The 16,670-nt window shown below is 41.1% G+C and overlaps 1 protein-coding gene across 2 annotated transcripts in view; it reads left to right on the top strand.

Moving 5' to 3' along the window:
- Alk (Anaplastic lymphoma kinase) overlaps nt 1-16,670 on the top strand; it is a 48,762-nt gene that overhangs the window by 1,601 nt on the left and 30,491 nt on the right. For both annotated transcript variants that reach the window (XR_008405946.2, XM_053764931.2), the window contains exons 2-7: nt 5,056-5,144; nt 5,993-6,105; nt 6,664-6,868; nt 7,559-7,640; nt 8,908-8,974; nt 9,504-9,810. Coding sequence is in view for 1 of the 2 variants with exons in the window: in XM_053764931.2 (XP_053620906.1) it covers nt 5,056-5,144; nt 5,993-6,105; nt 6,664-6,868; nt 7,559-7,640; nt 8,908-8,974; nt 9,504-9,810 (863 nt within the window). In the remaining variant the exon portion in view is untranslated. The remainder of the gene's footprint in view (nt 1-5,055; nt 5,145-5,992; nt 6,106-6,663; nt 6,869-7,558; nt 7,641-8,907; nt 8,975-9,503; nt 9,811-16,670) is intronic.

The raw sequence follows: 16,670 nt of genomic DNA, 5'->3' as shown, positions 1-16,670 counted from the left end.
GTTCTTGCCACTAGTTCGATCCCCGGTCGGGTCATGATGGAAAATGATCTTTTTCTGATTGGCCAGTGTCTTGGATGTTTATCTATATATGTATTTGTTATAAAATATAGTAACGTTGAGTTAGTATCCCATAACACAAGCCTCGAACTTACTCTGGGGCTAGCTCAATCTGTGTGATTCGTCCTAATATATTTATTTATTTATATTTTGTATTACCCGCTACAATCATACAAGGCCTAGTTCGAACAAAATTCGTGATAGATAAGTAAAGTTTACTTTTTAACATTTATCAATGAATTATAAACTGAAGCTTTTTCACAACAAATCCCAAATCACATATGAATATCTAATCCCGGCTCCACACTGTCGTCGATCAGTTCGCCAAACTTCAGCGGATTCAGTATACATTGCTGGTTTTCCATTACCCAGTTAGTACGAGTGCTTTTAGCATTCATACTAACTGGGCAATGTATACGAATTCGCGTCGGCGGCGTGTGTCTGAGTTCGGCGACAGAGTCCCGGCATAATAACTATAAGTATCTATCTCAAAAACTTCTACAACAATAAATATAAGGGATACGAAGGTTGTGCGATGGAAGGCCAATTTACGCGGGCGAAACCGCGGGCAAGAGCTGACAATCAAAACCCAAATGCCAAAGGTTACATTTGTTATCTTGCACGCCCATTCATTCGTCCTACGCAAGATTTTTTTACTTGTAATTTATAAAACTCCTTACATCTTACATTATTATAAAACAAAATCCTCTGCTGCGTCTGTCTGTTCGCGATAAACTCAAAAACTACTGCACGGATTTTCATGCGGTTCATGCACTAATAGATAGTGTGATTCCTGAGGAAGGTTTATATGTATAATTTATTATATTTTTATTATCGACCGAGCGAGCGAAGCGATTGAGTTCTCACATTCTTCTCATCGGTCTTGTCCCAAGTGGACAAAAATACATTTTTTGTATGTATGTATGTATGAATGTATGTTTGTAACGCGGTAACTATCGAACCGTTGGTCTGATTTTGATGAAATTTAAAAGGTATGTAGGATCTGCTATTTTTAAGTTCGTGTGGCATCAAAATTGGTTAATTCGTTTTTGAAATATTCACAATTTTGTAAAATCTCATCAAACCGAGCGAGCGAAGCGAGCGAGATCTATAAATCAACTTGGGGCAAAAATAATTTTTTTGTATGTATGTTTGTAAAACGATAACTTTCGAACCGATGGTCTGATTTTGATGAAAAAAGGTATTTAGGATCTGTCAATAAAATTTTTAAGTTCGTTAGCCAACATAATCTGTTAAGTCGTTTTCGAAATGTTCACAATTTTGTAAAAAAATATTGTGTCCGCGTGGTCTAAGCTAAGTTCGCGGCGAACAACTACTCACTACTACGTATTTTCGAAATTATATTTGGATTGTGGCGTTTGAATTCCGGTGACACGACGTCTAATGAAGTTAAAGAATGCCAGTCCAAAATGACAATCCATATACCTATTATTCCTTTATCTATGGGCAAATATCTCTGGTTTCCCTTCAACACGCATAAATCTTTCGCCTTTTATCTATGGGCAAACCCAACCAAAGCAACAAAGAATTTAGATTTTTTTTTTAATTTCTTAAAATCGAAACTCCTAAACTGCAGTAACTAAGTACCTATGTCTTTAAAGACTAGTTTTCATTCAATTGTGTGTGTGTGTTGTTGTGTCGTCATTATATCCTATACGTCTGGATTTCTGTAAGAATTTACAAAAGGAAAATGACTATGCGGTCACTAATCTTCATGTTTATTTAAAGCTCTCTTTGTGAACGTAATTACCGACTGAAAAGTCTACGACCAAATAGTCGCATGTATTTACTTTATGGTGAACTAAAATTGTCTTTATTGTTATGTGACCTTTTACCAGCAAAATGCTATAATTAGATACCAACCACACGTTAATACAATAAAATAATTCGTACGTATGTGTATTATCACGCCTGTTTCCCTTGGGGTAGGCAAAGCCAGTAGCTTAGGTTAGGGTAAGGCGCGGTTGGCCGCCGCCCTGGGCGCCAAATAAAGAGGGGCGCCGCCGAGAACTTAAACCTCGCAAACAATAAATTTTTGATGAGTTTTTACAAAATTGTGAATATTTCAAAAAGGACTTTACCGATTTTGGTGTTCCATAAAATTAGAAATTCTATTGACAGATCCTACGTATACCTTTTAAATTTCATCAAAATCAGACCAACAATTCGAAAGTTATAGCGTTACAAACAAACATAGATACATACAAAAATGTATTTTTGCCCCAAGTAGAATTGTATACCATCAGTGGGAGAAAGGAGCTGAGATAGTGACGACTGTTAGCATCGGATCCAAATATTAGATTTTCATTGGAAATCAATATTTGTTATCTACTTAAGTAGTCCTGTGAATTTTGATGCGTTTAGTTAAATACCCTATATTTGTGTATACAGCGTTACTGGTATCAAACGCAAACCGTCCTAAAGACTACTTGGGTACATAAAAACAAGCAACTTTTATTCTACGACTTTTCGTGATTCGTAGTTTTTTTTTTTCATATAAATAAATACAATCTAATTTCTACACATATTAACTCGATGTAATAGCAACACGAGACATTACAGTAGCGTTATGTAGTGGAATCGAACATAGAGTTAACGTTTTATATTCTGAAATCTATCTATCGGTTTTTGTATTTATTACGTTTAGACAAAAGTCGTAGAACAAAAGATGTTAGTCTCTATGTACCTTATGCGCCTTTGGAAGGTTATGCGTTAGATACCAATAACCCTGTATATAAACATGTATCTATATACCTAATATCTGTCGGCTGAACTGAATTTCGTAAATCGGCAGCTGTCCACGCAGTTTTCAACGTCTATTTCTGGATTGCGTCTCGTCCGAAAATAATGGGAGACCGTGTAGTCTCCCCATTCATGCTCTTTAGAACGTTACAATAAACTTGACATTCAAGTTTTCAACAACTAGCGTTATACTAATAAGAATAAGATATTTATTTGTGAGACATAGGTAGATAAGTATCACTATTCTCTGTCTTACAAATATTAATCAATTGTCTACATCAATTAAATCAGTCAAAATCTACTTTAAGCATTTATCATTTTAAAAAATCATCTGAACTATGTAACATTGTTGTATTTAAATGGCGAATGATTTGTTTTGATGTTTGCTTTGTTCTATCTTTCGAAATTCCTAGTATTTATTCTAATGTGATGCTCTTGTCTCATAACAATCAAACAAATCTCATAACAATGGATTTGTTATACTCGTACATGTCACAAATGCTTTTTAACTTATTTTTGAAAATAATAATGTATTGAAACAATTCTGGAATCGAGCGGGAATCGAACCCTCGCCCCTGTCTATCGGGACAGTGCTCTTGACCACTGAGCTATCGAGACCGCGCCAGTTCGGCCGAATCAATTCATGAAGACGGTCTCGATTACAATTTTTGCGTCTCATTATTATTACAAAAAATTTATAACAATCCGTCCAGTAGATTTTGCGTGAAGGAGTAACCACTATACCTACATCGTCACAAACTTTCGTATTTATAGGCAACTAGCTGCGCCCCGGGACTTCGCTCCCGTGGGGATTTCGGGATAAAAAGTACCCTATGTGTTATTCCAGTAGCAAAAAGTACCCTATGTGTCTACCCGTGTACCAAATCTCATAACAATCCGTCCACTAGATTTTGATTGAAATAGTAACAAATATACACACATACATCCTTCACATACTTTCGCATATAATATTAGTAGGATAGGTTTCTCCTCATTGCAAACATGCAGCAGAAACTCAAAATAAATAACTAATATTCCAATTTTATAAGCACTTATGTGTCAACGCGTGGTCGAAGAAAACTACTTATTTAGTAATTTTCATCGACCACACACGAGTAAGATTGCTATACATAATAATTTAATGCTTCAACTAAATAACTACCTATATGTATACATAAAAATAACTAAATATATACTTGTACCAGAAGGATTTAAAGTTATATTTAGGCTGAATCAGACAAACCAAGTAACCAATATGGTAAAAATATTGCTATACACACACATGCACACAATTCACATCCACACACACACACACCCATCATATACCCACTCTAACACGCCTTAACACCACCTGCTTACTTGAAAATACTGAAAAAATCTACAAGATTGATTTGAAAATTGCAATTATAAAATTTCTAAAGGCATATTAGTCAATAAGGCTAGGTTTTTGTAACGTTTTTTTTTTGTCCTCCTTACGCTTTAACTCCCTCGCAAAATCTCAGGGACAGGGATCACTGAAAATCAACGTTATCTCGACAAATTATTGGGATAACAGAAGCTGAGACTTTTCATTGTCACCTTTGTTATTACAAAATTTACCTTTTTAAACTAAAATAAATATTATCCACTATTATTATACACATTGTTGTACTATACACTGTTCAAATGTACATTTCACTGTACATTTCTTTCGGCGTTTCTTCTCAGCAGTGGTCGTTCCGAAATGCCAGTAGTTTGTAGCTTGTGAGAAATAACTATTTAATATGAAAATTGACGTGAAAAAGTGCCTGTGAAGGTCTAATTCTGAATAAATGATTTGAATTTGAATATAATATGTTAAAGTATTGTATTAAGTAATAAGTTTTGCAATAAACTGATTTTTATTTTATTTATTTAACAATTGAAGATGCCATTTACATTTTACAAGCTTTTATTTAGTTTCATGTATGTCTGTCTGTAATCAAATCTTGCAAGTTAGATTTCACCTACTTCCGCATGTCCTACAGAGTTGAAATTTCCCACGTCGCTTCAGTTTCTATCACAATGCATTATTATGATAAGCACGACCCAGATGGTGCACCCAGTATCGGCTCCCGACGAGGGAACTCCTCAATGACTTACATGGTTTTTTTTGTCACGCGTTGAATGCAACAAGATCTCAATGTCGACGGCAAAATCTTGTGGAAAAATCTTGTTTAGGATTCCGGGTGTCCTAAAATGTATTTTTTTTTCCAGGCCACTTCCTCTACCTCCCCGTGGACCCCACAATGGAGAATATGGTGATCAAGTCGCCACCTTTTCGGGGTCTCTGGGAATTTTGTAAGGTGAGATTAATTAACTCTCTCCTCATTCATCTTCGCGTGTTACATTCGGGGCCATGACGCCTCGAAGCGGGTCAGCGTAAAAATAAACCATAAAATTTTGAAAATTTCGCTATGATTTTACAACCGGCCGCTTGCCTGACGTTACCCCTACCTGGGTAGGGTACTATCCTAGGGCGGGACAATACGACCTATAATCAATCAATCAAATTACCATGAACCTGGATTCTGAAATGGCATTTATTTACGCCAACCCTTGTCTTTGGGGCGTCACAGCTCCGAATACAACACGTGAAGATGAGAGAGAGTTAATTTAGATTTATTGTTTGATGATACTGAACAACTTTTCGTATGGGTTTAATCCCCAAATCGCGAAAAAAATCAGCTGATCCAACAATTTCCTCAATTGGTTTTGTATGAAACAATTTTTTTTGGCGATTCGGGGTTGCTCCCATGCGAAAAGTAGTTCAGTATTATGTAACGTAGACAAAAAGTTGCCAATTAATTTATCGATTTAATATATATTTTTCCCGCTTTATACGGTTGCAGTGGGTGCATAAACAGAAATTCCCCATGGACCCTCTGGTGGGTGAAACTGGTGGATGGATCGGTCGCGGCTCATTAAAAGTCACCCTGTATTAAATTTATCCATGACCATTTCGGATATGGTGAACTGCATGCGGTGACTGACAAATTGATTTACCCTACTTCATATATATATAATCAACAGCACATCGACCTACACAAATTCATTGCAAACTCGCCGCTAATACCGCGCCATAGAAGTTCATGCAGGTTAACTTGACGTGCTGTTGACTATACCTCTGATAATGATACCAAATTCCTCACAGTTCGAGGCCAAACTCCACCAGAGCAAGATGCAGAACGCCAGCATCAAGCTGATCTCCGAGACCACGGATATCCAGTGGGTCCTCCAGGAGATCACCGGGAATAACCTTGAAGTGTGAGTATACCAACTAATCCCAATCCCAACTATCCCAACTAATATTATAAATGCGAAAATAAGTTTGTTTGTTTCTCTTCACGCATTATCGTTATGATATTTGGTATACTGAGAAAATAACCTGGAATAACACATAGGGCACTTTTATCCCGAAATTCCCACGGGAGCGAAGCTCCGGGGCGCCGCTAGTTACACATAAATGGACAATGGACAGCACACACAAGTATCAAGATATCGCTTGGTATCGAACTCAGGACTTCCAGATTGTGCGGGCGCGGCTGTGTGGAGGGGTGACCACTACGCCACGGAGGTCGTGGACATCACAATCATCTAATTTATCAAGGTTCTACAAAGTGGCGCGGGCGAGGCCGCGGGCAAAACCAAGTTTTATAATAGACAGAGTTATTTGCAGGCCGCAGTCGAAACGCTTCGAAAATTGGGGTAATTTCGCCATTCTGGAACCTTTCTGTCCCAACGTTAGACTGCTAGCCGAGTGTCCTGCTATGTCCTTAGTTCAATTTAACATGTATCTAATAAAATATTTCCCTATTTTCCCAGGTGGTACCCCATGCAACTAATGGTCGGCAAGGTTCAGCAAGAGGTGCGCATAGTCATAGAGATAACGCGACCAAGTTACGTGAGCTTGTCTCAGCCGCTGCCGCACATAGCAATTGACGACATCCGAATGGTGGAATGTTTACCTGAACCACCTGTTTTCAACGGGGAGTGCCAGGTCGGGCAGCTCAAGTGTTATATTATGAAGGTGAGTAGCTAATAGTGTGTATTCTTTGTTATTTGGAAGTCAATCGACCAGAATACGTAGGTACTACCAAAACTAGAGGTACACTTTATTCAGAAATTAGACTTTTACGTCATAATAATATTTCTTCATCGTTCTTCATAGTCGTATTCCTCATGGCTGAGGGTCGTGGTCATTACATGGAATGAAACATTCGTTAACAACTTTCTTGGCATTATTAATGGAGTGGTTTGCCATTTCCTTCTCCATTTCACATACAAGTTGAGTTAATCAAACAGTGTGCAAGTTTCCTCACGATGTTTTCCTTCACCTGAAGCAAATGGTGGTATATGAAAACTACTATACATGAGTCAGATTGATATATAAACTCATGTGGGACGAGTAGGATTCGAACCTGGGACCTTCGATCCTCCCCGCCTGAGGTCTTAACCACCACCGCTTCAATAATATACCATAATAATATTTACATAACTATATTTGTTAATTGACGTCCTTGGAGAAAAGGCTGCGGTGAAGTTTGTTGCGTCGTTTCTTCTTCACCTGCGCTTTGGAAGCCGGCAGTAGACTTAGTTTAAGTAATTTTTTGACGTCAATAAGTGATGTGTATATCATCCTAAATTGAATAAAGAATTTTGTATTTGAATTTACCAAAGCTCAAACTTAAATAAATAAGACTATATATTTCTGTCACAGAGGGAGTCTTGCATCAAGCTGCAACAAGTATGCGACTTGGTGAAGGACTGTGATGATGGCAGCGATGAGCACCAGAATTGTGGTGAGTTATCATATATCTTCCATGCTCCAAGCTGCCGGGTTTCACCTCGAAGCCGAGCGCTCTTCATATGCAGCTAGAAGAAAGATTATGTGCTTATTAAATACTTTATCTGAGGTTGATCTCAAAGACAAAACTTAGAGCAGGGTGTTGCGGGAATGCTATTGCTGCCTATTAGCTTCCTAAGCTGTCACTTAGTCGACTCATATTATACCTATCAACGGAAGGATATGAAGCCCTAATACTAGGGTGGAACCACGGTTCCCTGTTTTATGCATACAATTTTATGTCATAATTTAACATGGCATACTTTTACTTATCATAATAATAGTTACGCACAATATTAATTTGGCATAATGTTTTAAGTACAGTTTTTTTACGCATACCTGCCATAAACAGAACAATTTTAAGCATAATATTCTAAAGGTTTATGGGTGGCCCGAGGGCCGCCCCGCCGCGCCCTAACCTACTGCTACACTATAGCTTTATGCAAATTAAAATTATGGTAAAATACGTTAGCCTAAACTATAATTATGCTTATTGAAAAAGTATGGCAAACAAGTATGTCAAAATATTATTATGTCAAAAAAGTATATAAGTATCTAACTCGTTATGCAAAATTAAATTAGGATAAAAAAATTACGCGAAAAAAAGCTATCCCGTGGAAGCACACGCCACTAAGACGTGTGACATACAGGTACATGAGGCCACTTTTTATCGCATGAACTGTTTTGTACTATTGTACTTTGGCATAACGATTTTGGCATGCAATATTTTGGCAAAATATTGTCTAATAAGGCATAATTGATTTTTGGCATACGGGTAAATGTGGCATATATAACTTTTAGGTTGGGTTAGGTTAGTTATGGTTCAAATTGTTATGCGTAAGAACGTTATGCTTAAAAATCATTATGCCATAGTACTACTGTACTATGGCATAATGATTTTATGCTGTGTTACATTGTGGCTTAAATTTTTATGCTTATAGATAAAGACCCAGGATAGATTTCCTTATATATTATAAAACAAAGTTCACTGCCGCGTCTGTCTGTTTGTTCGCGATAAGCTTAAAAACTTACGCATGGATTTTCATGCGGCTTTCACCGATAGATATAGTGTGATTGATGGTGACACGTGCGAAGCCGGGACGGGCTACTAGTAAGACGTGTATGATAAATGTTTCGTTTATTGCCATCAGGCTACGGAATCCTAAAACTGAACATAGGAATATGATTGATGATTGTTATAATTTAAAAATATAATTTCCCAGATAAAATGCCGTCTGGATCATATTGCAACTTCGAGCAGGACAACTGTGGTTTTGAAGATATTCCACAGTAAGTAAAAAAACTTAAAATCCCAAATCATAAAAACTTAGGATGATATATAATGTATCTCTTTCGAAAGACAAAATATATTTTATTTAAGAAGCAACATGTTTTATTACAGAATTATGTGCAAATATTGTAACAGTCGCTGATACATATTCTTCTTCTTCTTCACCTGCGCTTTGGAAGCCGGCAGTAGACTTAGTTTAAGTAATTTTTTTGACGTCAATAAGTGATGTATATCATCCTGAATTGAATAAAGAATTTTGAATTGAATATTCTTAGTAAAGAACCAATCTGACTCATGTATAGTAGTTTTCATAGACCACCACTTGCTTCCGGAGAAGGAAAACTTGATGAGGAAACCTGCACACTGATTAATCATTAACTTGTGTGTGAAATAGAGAAGCCAATGGCAAACAAGTCCTTTAATGGTGCCAAGAAAGTTGATGTGTGTTTCATTGCACGTAATGACCAGCCGTGAGGTCGTATTCGACTACGGAGAATACACACTATTAATAAAGTCATTCTTTTACAGACCAATCCTGAAATGGTCTCGGCACAGCGGCCCGACCCCCACAGACAAAACTGGCCCAAACTACGACCACACATGCGGCCCACAAGACCCCCACCCTACCCAAATCGTCCCTCCTTTGTCCCCCTCTCACATGAACTTCAGCCTAACACACTGCCTCGGTTACTACTTCTACGTGAACATGAATGTAACCGGGCCGAATAAGGAGAGGGCTGATTTTGCGTCCACAGCTATCATGAAGACGGTCGTCTTCAATCCACCGCCTAAAGTGCACGGAAACATCTCGTCAAGTTACTATAACTGTTGCATGGTGAGTCCATATGTCCATCAGAGGGGTTAGTGTGGGTTTGCATTTCACTTCTCACCATCGAATCGATTCGAAGTGAGACGCAGCGAACCAATCACATTGCAGTGTGGTTGTCGTTGCGTCTCAATGGCGCAATGTGATTGGTTCGCTGCGTCTCACTTCGAATCGATTCGATGGTGAGAAGTGTAATGCAAGCTCGCACTTCGCCCACTGTAGACAGAGAATACCTTAGACACGGTCACGTCTTTGATTTCTCTCGTAGATACTATTTATATTATTATAAAGAGGTAAGCGTTTGTGAGTTTGTGAGATTGTATGTTTGAGGCGGGTGATCTTTGAAACTACTGAATCGATTTCAAAAATTCTTTCACCATTAGAAAGGTACATTATCAAAGATTGCTGTAGGCTATATATTATCTCAGAATTCCCACGGGAGCGAAGACCCGGCCAACATCTAGTATTATTATAAAGAGGTAAGCGTTTGTGAGTTTGTGAGATTGTATGTTTGAGGCGGGTGATCTTTGAAACTACTGAACTGATTTCAAAAATTATTTCACCATTAGAAAGGTACATTATCAAAGATTGCTTTAGGCTATATTTTATTTCAAAATTCCCACGGGAGCGAAGCCCCGGGCAACATCTAGTGAAAGGTAAACGCGTAGGATAGAGAGCTAAATCTTTTGTCCCTGTGCTTAACGCTTAGTTTGTCGCTTTGAGATAGGCTGACGCTTTGAGATTGTTTGTAAAATCAAGTATTTAAAAGGAAACTATTTAAAGCTACTTAAAAACATTTAATTTTCTCTGTCTACACGAGCATATTTATCTCCTCAAATATTAATATTATTAGAAAATAAGTGGATGCGCCGGTTCAATGACGATATATGTAGGACTGTATATTTATGCTTTGCAAGTTGCTAATTAGAAAAATAAAGGACGAACTGCCTGGAGGCTATATGGACAAAAGGAGCAGGCAGCTCGTGGATAAGGAACCACCAACCTTTGCTGAGATGCCTTCACAAATAGGTCGGCCGGCAGCGTGCTATCGGGCTTGGTCCGCTGAAGATCCAATTTGCTCTCCAGGCCGATGCTGGAAGTAAACTACAACGCACAAAGTCCACGGTGGTTGTATGGAAGAGTTTATGCACATTCACAGGGTGGTACAAGTGTAATTTCACCAATTTTCGAACATTATTAGCGGGACCGCGCGCGCGACAAACCGAATTTTTTGCACAACATTGAAGCGCACGACTAGCGGCGATGATTTCCGAATTGCTTGGTATTGTCTTCTCGCTCACACATGCGTTGGCGCGTTGGTGTGGGAAGGAGACAACTAATAGGAACAGGAAATGTGGGAGCCAATCAGCAACTTACAATTCAAACAAGACCGAGACGTATGGCGCCAAATTCAAAGTACCATATTGGCGCAACCATTCCCCCCGGCTTGAAGGGTGTGATATAGCGGTCGATAGTCCTGAGGGATAACGGTGTCGCGGAGCTAACTGAAACACGGGCGTACGTAACAAGCATTTATTCCGGACTGGTTTATAAAATGACATCTCACAACCAAGCTACTTAGACTACCCCCCACCATTTATTATAAACTAACCTACATACATCACATTCCCCCACATCAATCAACCCTTACGTACAAAACCCCTTTGCTACATTTAAACTAACTTAAATCTAAAATATAAAAGTAACATAAAATTTCCCTTAAACTTAATTACATTTTCCTTAACCTACACTGTCGTACAGGACGACTAGGAGGTGGTGTAGTCACAGTTGGCAAGGCGTCCTGGAACTCGGGAGACGCAGGAGCATCCCTCCTGTTCAACCCACTGACTACCGACCCTTTAAGGGGCGTCTCAGCCTTCCCGGCTTCGTCGTTTATCTCCTCCGATTGGGCCGCATCCCCCGCATCCGGCAAGGCTATCTGTGGTTCAGAATTTGTGCTAGACTCGTTTTGGCTGGTATTAAATTCTGTATCAGGGCAAGCGAGCGATGAACGTCCACCCGTCCTCCGTCTCAGTTGATCGATATGCCTATGTAAGACCTCCCCATGCTTATCCCTGATCTTATAGTTACTAGGCCCGACGCACTCGGCCACCTGGCCCGATGCCCACTTCTGTGACTTTAAGTACTGCCTATACCATACGGTTTCATTTGGCCTAAGCTCCCTATTACTTCCTTTTGCCGCTACCTTTTGACGTTGCTGCGCTTCCCTGACTTTACCCTCCCTATTCGGTTTCAGTGCATCTAATTTTGTACGTAACCGTCTGCCTAGTAACAACATAGCCGGGCTTTCCCCAGTTGTCGAGTGCTCAGTATTCCTATAATGCAACAAAAACGTACACAAGGCTTTATCTATGTCTTGTTTCTCCGCACTAGCTTTTTTAATAACTCTTTTTAACGATTTTACAGCATTTTCCGCTAAACCGTTTGAAGCCGGATGGTACGGTGGCGAAAATATGTGCTCAATACCCTGGCTACTCACAAAATTAGCGAATTCCGCGCTAAAAAACGGCGGTCCGTTGTCTGTAACTATCTGTTTAGGTAAACCCCATCTACTGAATAATTCGCTAATCTTTCCTATAGTCCCAGTTGCCGCTGTGCTAGAAACCTGACAAACTTCTATCCATTTAGACATGGCGTCGACTAAAACCAGGTAAGTTTTGCCAAAAATTGGTCCTAGGAAATCTAAGTGAACTCTAGACCAGGGCCGGTTTGGCCAGGGCCACATTCGCGGGGTCTGGCGCGGCGGCGCGTCCGCCTGCGAGGCACACACCGCGCACTCCCGACACAACCGCTCCACGTCCTCGTCCACCCCCGGCCACCACACATAACTGCGAGCTAAAGCTTTCGATTTTACTATTCCCATATGGGGTTCGTGAATCATGCGTAGTACCCTCTCCCTACACTCGTCCGGTACTACCAGCCTATGACCCCACATAACGCACCCTAACTCTTCGTATAACCCGTCTTTACGATTAAGATACGGCTTCATACTCATAATCTCACAATCCGACGGCCATCCGTCTCGTAAATAACTCAAAACTTTAGCGAGAAGCGGATTACGCGACGTTTTACTTTTAATAACATTATAGTCTAACAATAGTTCCTGTTGAATAAAATGTAAATACGTTTGCTCGGGCGCCGGTGCATTACTAGACGCATGACTCATCTGTTTACCGCCGGCGGCCACAGGTAGCCGCGACAGCCCGTCCGCTCCGTTCTCGTCGGTGCGCACGTACTCGATATCGTACGAATAAGCCGATAATATTATTGCCCAGCGTTGCATCCGACTAGCTACCATGGTAGGTATCCCTGTATGTGGTCCGAGTATCGATACCAAAGGCTTATGGTCGGTGCGTAGGGTAAAACGACGACCGTACAAATATTGGTGGAATTTATTAACAGAAAATATAATAGCAAGTGCTTCCCTATGTATCTGAGAATAATTTCTCTCGGCATCGTTGAGCGTGCGCGATACATAGGCAACCGGGCGCTCGCGGCCGCCGCACCTACTCGGCTGCGAGAGCACGCCCCCCACGCCCCGCGCGCTCGCGTCGCAGGTCACTATGAGCGGCAGACTAGGATCATAGTGCATCAAAACTTCCGCGCTAACCAAAAGTCGTTTAACCTCTGTGAACGCTTGTTCACACTGCTGTGACCAATTCCATGTACAACCTTTTTTAAGTAATTCGTATAAGGGAACTAACTTTGTGCTCATGTTCTTAACGAACTTTGCGTAAAAATTTACTAAACCTAAAAACGAACGCAGCTCTGTTACACAGCTTGGTCGAGGTATTTTGGTAATGGCTTGAATTTTTTCTGGATCCGTTCTTATACCATCCCTATTTAAAATATAACCTAAATAACGTACTTCGTTAACTAAAAATACGCATTTATTACTTTTTAACTTTAGTCCATATTTATGCAACCTACTAAATACAGCTTCAACAGCTTGCAAGTGATCCCTTTTAGTTTGGCCCCCTATTATGACGTCATCTAAAAATACTTCGACGTTAGGGATATTATTTAATAAATTACACATTATTCGTTGAAAAATCCCGGCGCTGGATGCTAAGCCATACACCAGCCTATTATACCTATACAGACCTCTATGGGTATTCACAACGGTGAGATTTTTCGTTTCGTCTAACAAAACCTGATTATAGGCCTGAGATAAATCAATTTTTGAGAAAAACTGTGACCCACTTAACCTTACCAGCAAATCGTCTACTTTTGGCAACGGATAGCGGTCTACCACAAGCGCCGGGTTGACTGTAGCTTTGTAGTCAGCACAAATTCTCAAGGAACCATCAGCCTTGCTTACCGGTACGAGAGGTGAGGCCCACTCGGAGCAGTCGACGGGCTCGATGACGCCGTCGCGCAGCATCTGATCGAGCTGCGCGTCGACGCGGTCGCGCAGCGCGTACGGCAGCGGCCGCGCGCGGTGGAACACCGGTACCGCGCTCTCCCGAACCCTCAGAGTCGCCTTGCCCCCCTTGTATGTGCCCAAACCTCCGCTGAATAATTCCTTATATCTGTTGAACAATTTTTTCAACTCATGATCCATTTGTATATGGCTCTTATCTGCACCTATCATATTATTACAATTTGTAAACATTGGTAACTTTATTTTTAATTCTGATAACCACTGCCGTCCTAACAGTGAGGTCGTCCCTCCATCGATAATAAATAACTCTAAATTATTATGAACACCCTTATAATTCACAGTTGGTCTAATGACACCTAGTGGCTTAAGCTTAGAACCATCGTAAAAGTTTAAAATGACGTTGCTAGCCTCAATCTTTAAATGTTTTAAATATTTATTATAAGTTCCTCGGCTTATACAGGATACAGCCGTACCAGTATCCACTTCCATATAAATTGTATGACCTTCTATGACAACGGGCACACTCACCGCCTTATAATCGTTCAGGCATAAGTGGTGAAAATCCTCCCCGCAACTGTCCAGATTCTCGTCCTCTGGCTCCTCCTCTCCTGCGGCATAGTGTACAGCTGCTCTTCGCCCCTGCCTCTGGTCCGGGCACACACGCCTGAGGTGCCCCACCCGCTTGCACTTGCTACAGGTGTATTGGTTAAATCGACACTCTTCCCGATAATGGCCCACTCCCCCACAGCTATAACATTGTCCACTGTGTGTATCCCGACTGCCACTCCTCGCAATCTTGTTGCCGCTAAGGTTCGCTCCGGCGACCTCCGCCCGCTGCGCTCCCGCTCCTCCATGTGTACCGCGCCCGGCTCGGCCCGCCGCCCGTGGCTCCCGCCGCTGCTTGCCGCTGCTGACCGCCAGAGCATGCACATCCGCCGATAGCTCCCGGCTTGCGGCTCCTGTCGCGTCAACCGCAGCTGCGTCGCGTTCCGCGGCTTCTAATGAGCTGGCTAACTTCACCGCGTTAGTAAACGTGAGCGTGTCATCCTCTGCAAATAACCTCTGCCGGATGAGATCACTCCTCAAGCCGCACACGAATTGATCCCGAAGGTTTTCGTTTAATCCGTCCCCCAGCTTACAATAGCGTGTCAACTTTTTTAATTCCGCCACGTAGCTTGCCACATTCTCGTCCGCCGCTTGCCTTCTCTGCCGAAATCTGAACCGCTCTGCCAGTGCCGACGGGGTCGGTTGGAGGTGATTACGTAATAATCTGACCGCACACTCGTAGCTTAGTTCCGCTGGTTTCTTAGGGCTGGCTAGATTCGATAATAGTTCGTAAGCTTCGTCACCCATTACCGCAATTAAAGTAGGCACTTTGAGTTCATTTTTCACACTGTTCACTGTAAAGTACATCTCGAGCCTGTCCACGTAGGACGACCACGCCCCGTTCTTCACGTCGAACTCCCGCACTTTACCAATCGACATAATTGCGATGTCTAACCTGCACGCGTAAATATTGGTACTAATCCTCGTTCGCCAATGTGATATAGCGGTCGATAGTCCTGAGGGATAACGGTGTCGCGGAGCTAACTGAAACACGGGCGTACGTAACAAGCATTTATTCCGGACTGGTTTATAAAATGACATCTCACAACCAAGCTACTTAGACTACCCCCCACCATTTATTATAAACTAACCTACATACATCACAAAGGGTTCCCTTCAAAAAAAAAAAAACGAGAGAAAGCGTGATGCGAAATTAAATTACTATCTTAAACAACTAACAATACTACTAATAACTAAGACGCGATGTTGCGTGCTAACTATTCTATTGATTAGGTAGGGGACAAAGGCGAACGACTGGGCGTAAATACGTCCCCGTTGTCGTTCTAACGCGAACAACCCTTACGACCCCATTCGACCCGGGAAAAATCTCCTCTACGACACCCATTGGCCAATGCAAAGGAGGTACATTCTCCGTCAACAAAATTACTACCGTACCGACAGTGACAGGCTTAGTAGCGGTTGTCCATTTCTGTCGGGACTGCAACGTATGTAAGTAATCATTTTTCCAACGTTTCCAGAACGATTGGACTAGTCTATCTAACAAATCATAACGAGAGAGAAGATGAAGTTTGCTATTTTCATCTACATCTAAAACGGGTAAAAATTTCAATGGTGTCAAATTTAAAAAATGGGCAGGTGTCAAAGCTAAAGGTTCCGAGGGATCATTAGACAAGGTTCGACAAAGTGGGCGAGAATTCATTACCGCTTCCACTTGAGCAAGCACAGTGCTTAACTCTTCAAAAGAAAGGATTTGATCACCGACAACTCGAAACAAGTGTGTCTTTAGACTTTTAATATTGGATTCCCAGTCGCCTCCGAAATGACTAGCGGCGGGAGCGTTGAATGACCAATCGATGCGATTCTCGGCTAAAATACGTCCATATTCCGTGTTGAAATG

Source organism: Plodia interpunctella, chromosome 26, assembly GCF_027563975.2.
Source record: "Plodia interpunctella isolate USDA-ARS_2022_Savannah chromosome 26, ilPloInte3.2, whole genome shotgun sequence".
NCBI lineage: Eukaryota > Metazoa > Arthropoda > Insecta > Lepidoptera > Pyralidae > Plodia > Plodia interpunctella.
Note: the sequence above shows the minus strand (reverse complement) of the source record. Positions and strands in the feature narration are given on the sequence as shown.